This window comes from Nerophis lumbriciformis, linkage group LG16 (assembly GCF_033978685.3).
Source record: "Nerophis lumbriciformis linkage group LG16, RoL_Nlum_v2.1, whole genome shotgun sequence".
NCBI lineage: Eukaryota > Metazoa > Chordata > Actinopteri > Syngnathiformes > Syngnathidae > Nerophis > Nerophis lumbriciformis.
In genome coordinates this window covers 19694599-19699842 of record NC_084563.2, presented here as the reverse complement: position 1 = coordinate 19699842, position 5244 = coordinate 19694599, and the positions used below count along the sequence as shown (strand labels likewise).

General features: G+C 41.5%; 1 protein-coding gene across 6 annotated transcripts in view; it reads left to right on the top strand.

Moving 5' to 3' along the window:
* Positions 1-1900: 1900 nt before the first annotated feature.
* Positions 1901-5244, top strand: part of atp8a1 (ATPase phospholipid transporting 8A1) — a 342299-nt gene continuing 338955 nt past the window's right edge. For 5 of the 6 annotated variants that reach the window (XM_072914888.1, XM_061976742.1, XM_061976744.1 and 2 more), the window contains exon 1: positions 1901-2273. In XM_072914888.1, coding sequence (XP_072770989.1) covers positions 2225-2273 — 49 coding nt within the window. In that variant the 5' untranslated portion in view covers positions 1901-2224. The remainder of the gene's footprint in view (positions 2274-5244) is intronic. The other variant, XM_061976746.1, reaches the window with a different exon arrangement.

The following is a 5244-nucleotide window of genomic DNA, read 5'->3' as shown; positions in this document are numbered from 1 at the left end:
TCTTGAGACCTGCGAAAAATGCCTACCTCTTTAAGACCACCCTTTCTAGATATATAAAGATGTGTATGTACAACATTAATAATATATACACACTATGCAAATATAATAAAAGCTTGTTGTGAAAAATGAGTTGGAATTTCACAAGAAAAAGTTCACAATTTCACAAGAAAAACTTAGAATGTTTACTCAAACATTACTCAAAGCAAGTCAACAGTTTTGAAGGAAAACGGAAGATTTGTGCAATGTTATGATAACAGTTGGAAGTTTGCTCAATAACAGTCGCAATTTTACAAGAAAAATCTTAACATTTTGACAATTTTATTAATAGAGTCGTGATTTTACTCGACAAAAAGCACCATTTTATAAGAAAACTAACATTTTGGCAATATTATAATAATAATCGGAACTTTACTTGGCAAAATTATGACAAAAGTCATCATTTTAGTCAAAAAATGTCACTATTTTACAAGGACGACAAAAAAATTGGCAATGTTGCTATAAAAGTCAGAATTTTATATGACAAATTTCACCATTTTGCATGAAAAAGTAACAATTTTACACAGAAAAGTCATTGTACGAGAAAATATCGCAATATTACAGAAACAATATGAGAAGTTGTTCCCAATTTTATAAGAAAGAAGTCGACACATTGTGAGAAAAAGACTGCTTTTTGTTCATTTATTTTTTGTTGAATTTTTTGTTTGTAATTGGTTTTTAATCTTCATTATTTACTTCAAGTTATTACAGTATGTCTCTATATAATTTTTTTATTATTTGTTTTATACATTTTGGCCATAGGGGGCACATTTCAATTTCTTACACACACTTGTTATTACATATGTTGACCAGAGGGGGAGCACTTCAAATGTTTACACACACTTGTTATTTCATATGTTGACCAGAGGGGGAGCACTTTTTTAAAACCGACACAGTTAATTTGAAAAATCCCTCCTTTTTGGGATCACCCTAATTTTGATATATTTCACCACCAGGGGTGCAAATGAGATATTCTCTATTAGATGCAATGGTTTTCTGTATAGGGACCATGATTTATGTCCTAACTTGTTCACACCTCCTCATGTGGAAACTACTTTTCCTTGTTGATGTCTCAAAAACACACACACACACACACACACACACACACACACACACACACACACACACACACACACACACACACACACACACACACACACAAATATTATACGGATTGTAAATAATGTAAATAATTCAATGTATATACTCTGTTGATTATCTTGTGTGATGACTGTATTATGATGATAGTATATTTATATCTGTATCATGAATCAATTTAAGTGGACCCTTAAAACTTATGCGGGTGTTCCCATTTAGTGGTCAATTGTACGGAATATGTACTGTACTGTGCAATCTACCAATAAAAGTTGCAATCAATAAATCAATACAAATACACTATGAATAGAATACAACAATAAAAAGTAGGCCTACCATACCAGTCACATGTATACTGCATTGTGTTTGTATTTCGGGGAATCAAACAGTTTCACATTAATAACATGTATTATTTATGTCAGTTACTATATATTATTTCACAAAGTTAACCAAATGTAATAAATTAACTGCAAACGTCTCGCATCGACTCTACTATTTTGTGCCTTCCTTTATATCATGTGGCCGACACAACAGCAACTTCCGAGGGGTCCCTCAGGACCGAAGAACGTGTTAATAAACATTTCCTAAATATTGTCAAAAACCAGCGCGTCAAATAGAAGGAAAATAAATTACATACATCTTATCCTGACTTATTGGCGGATTGAAAAACTACCAGGCGATATTCTTCCGGTCCGACCAACCGCGCGTCCACCCCCATTGCGGCTCCGAGTGGTACGGTCCGGAAAGCAATCGCACAGCTGCCCCCTCCGCCTCATTTTACGGCAGGTCCACTCTGGTCGCAGCGCGGCGGCAACACCGATCAGATCCGCCGTGTGACCACCGGGATGCCGCTTGGTCCGTGAACGCCTCTCCCTCCCGGACACCGCGACACCGAGGCTTACCCTTCCGCCCGCCTTCCCACGCCCACATTAGCAACAAACAAACTGCGTGGAAGGATTTTCAGGCCCAGCTGCTTCTTTTTTTTTCTTCTCTTTTTTTTTTTTATAATTCAAGCTGCGGTGAGAAGAAGCGGCTCGACTCAGTAGCCGCGGCCGCTTGACAGGTGCCGTCGCCCGGCGAAAAGCGCGTGGAGATGCCGCCCGTACAGAGAACCATGTCGGATCTTCGAACTCGCGCAGACGGTACGTGAATTTCCCTTTGAACTCTGCGTCGTGACTTGTGGTGAAACACGGTGCTTGTTTCCTGGCGAGTGGGAAGTCACCCGAGATAATATTGTTTCATTTGATCTTGCATTTCTCATTACACCTGTCTCATTTAACATGACTTATGCACACAGACCGGAAGGGGCCGTCGTTACTATAAAAACACGCATCAACGTCTCCCTATCTATGAGAGTGTGTGAGACGATGCCTCTTGGAGTGAAACTAATGTGCCATGCAGCTGACCTGCTTCTGGCCCATGCAGACGGGGGATGCCCACCGCTGGCTGTCCTGTACACATCACCACCTCATGCCTGACGGTGTCTCATACACAACTAGTTTGGTGATAGGGTGAGCCTCTGAGGGCATGAGAGCAAATAACTATCCAATCCTTTTTTTAAATAAAATTGTTGTGATGTGACACGAGAGACGTATTTTTGTGAGGTGATGAGAACATGAGACATATTACTGTGAGTTGATGAGGACATGAGGGACATATTTATGTGAGGTGATGAGGACATGAGAGACATATTTCTGTGAGGTGATGAGTACATGAAGGACATACTTCTGTGAGGTGATGAGGACATGAGAGACATTTCTGTGAGGTGATGAGGACATGAGGGACATATTTATGTGAGGTGATGAGAACATGAGGGACATATTTCTGTGAGGTGATGAGGACATGAGAGACATTTCTGTGAGGTGATGAGGACATGTGAAACATATTTCCATGAGGGGATGAGGACATGAGGGACATTTCTGTGAGGTGATGAGGACATGAGGGACATTTATATGTGAGATGATGAGAACATGAGAGACATATTTCTGTGAGATGATGAGGACATGAGCGACATTTCTGTGAGATGAGGACATTAGCGACATATTTCTGTGAGGTGATGAGGACATGAGGGACATATTTCTGTGAGGTGATGAGGACACGCGGGACATATTTCTGTGAAGTGATGAGGACATGAGAGACATTTTTATGTGAGGTGATGAGGACATGAGGGACATATTTCCATGAGGACATGAGGGACATTTTTATGTGAGGTGATGAGGACATGAGGGACATATTTCCATGAGGTGATGAGGACATGAGGGACATATTTATGTGAGGTGATGAGGACATGAGGGACATATTTCTGTGAGGTGATGGGGACATGAGGGACATATTTCTGTGAGGTGATGAGCACATGAGAGACATTTCTGTGAGGTGATGAGGACATGTGAAACATATTTCCATGAGGGGATGAGGACATGAGGGACATTTCTGTGGTGATGAGGACATGTGGGACATTTTTATGTGAGGTGATGAGGACATGAGGGACATATTTGTGTGAGGTGATGAGGACATGGGAGACATATTTCTGTGAGGTGATGAGAACATGAGGGACATACATCTGTGAGCTGATGAGGACATGAGGGACATATTTCTGTGAGGTGATGAGGACATGGACATAGTTCCGTGAGGTGATGACATGAGGGACATTTCTGTGAGATGAGGACATTAGCGACATATTTCTGTGATGTGATGAGGACATGAGGGACATATTTCTGTGAGGTGATGAGGACATGGACATATTTCCGTGAGGTGATGAGGACATGAGGGACATTTCTGTGAGATGAGGACATTAGCAACATATTTCTGTAAGGTGATGAGGACATGAGGGACATATTTCTGTGAGGTGATGAGGACATGAGCGACATTTCTGTGAGGTGATGAGGACATGAGGGACATATTTCTGTGAGCTGATGAGGACATGAGAGACATATTCCTGTTAGGTGATGAGGACATGAGAGACATATTTCCATGAGGTGATGAGGACATGAGAGACATATTTCTGTGAGATGATGAGGACATGAGCGACATTTCTGTGAGATGAGGACATTAGCGACATATTTCTGTGAGGTGATGAGGACATGAGGCACATATTTCTGTGAGGTGATGAGGACATGAGGGACATATTTCTGTGAGGTGATGAGGACTTGAGAGCCATATTTATTTGAGGTGATGAGGACATGAGAGACATTTTTGTGAGTTGATGAGGACATGAGGGACATATTTCTGTGAGATGATGAGGACATGAGCGACATTTCTGTGAGATGAGGACATTAGCGACATATTTCCGTGAAGTGATGAGGCCATGGGAGACATATTTCTGTGAGGTGATGAGAACATGAGGGACACATCTGTGAGCTGATGAGGACATGAGAGACATATTTCTGTGAGGTGATGAGGACATGAGCGACATTTCTGTGAGGTGATGAGGACATGAGGGACATATATCTGTGAGGTGATGAGAACATGAGGGACATATTTCTGTGAGGTGATGAGGACATGAGCGACATTTCTGTGAGGTGATGAGGACAAGAGCGACATTTCTGTGAGGTGATGAGGACATGAGGGACATATATCTGTGAGGTGATGAGAACATGAGGGACATATTTCTGTGAGGTGATGAGGACATGAGCGACATTTCTGTGAGATGAGGACATTAGCGACATATTTCTGTGAGGTGATGAGGACATGAGCGACATTTCTGTGAGGTGATGAGGACATGTGAAACATATTTCCATGAGGGGATGAGGACATGAGGGACATATTTCTGTGAGGTGATGAGGACATGAGAGACATTTCTGTGAGGTGATGAGGACATGAGAGACATATTTCTGTGAGGACATGAGGGACATTTCTGTGGGATAATGAGGACATGAGGGACATTTTTATGTGAGATGATGAGAACATGAGGGACATATTGATGTGAGGTGATGATGACATGTGAGACATATTTTTGTGAGGTGATGAGGACATGAGGGACATATTTCTGTGAAGTGATGAGGCCATGAGGGACATTTTTCTGTGAGGTGATGAGGACATGGGAGACATATTTCTGTGAGGTGATGAGGACACGAGGGACATATTTCTGTGAGGTGATGAGGATATGAGAGACAT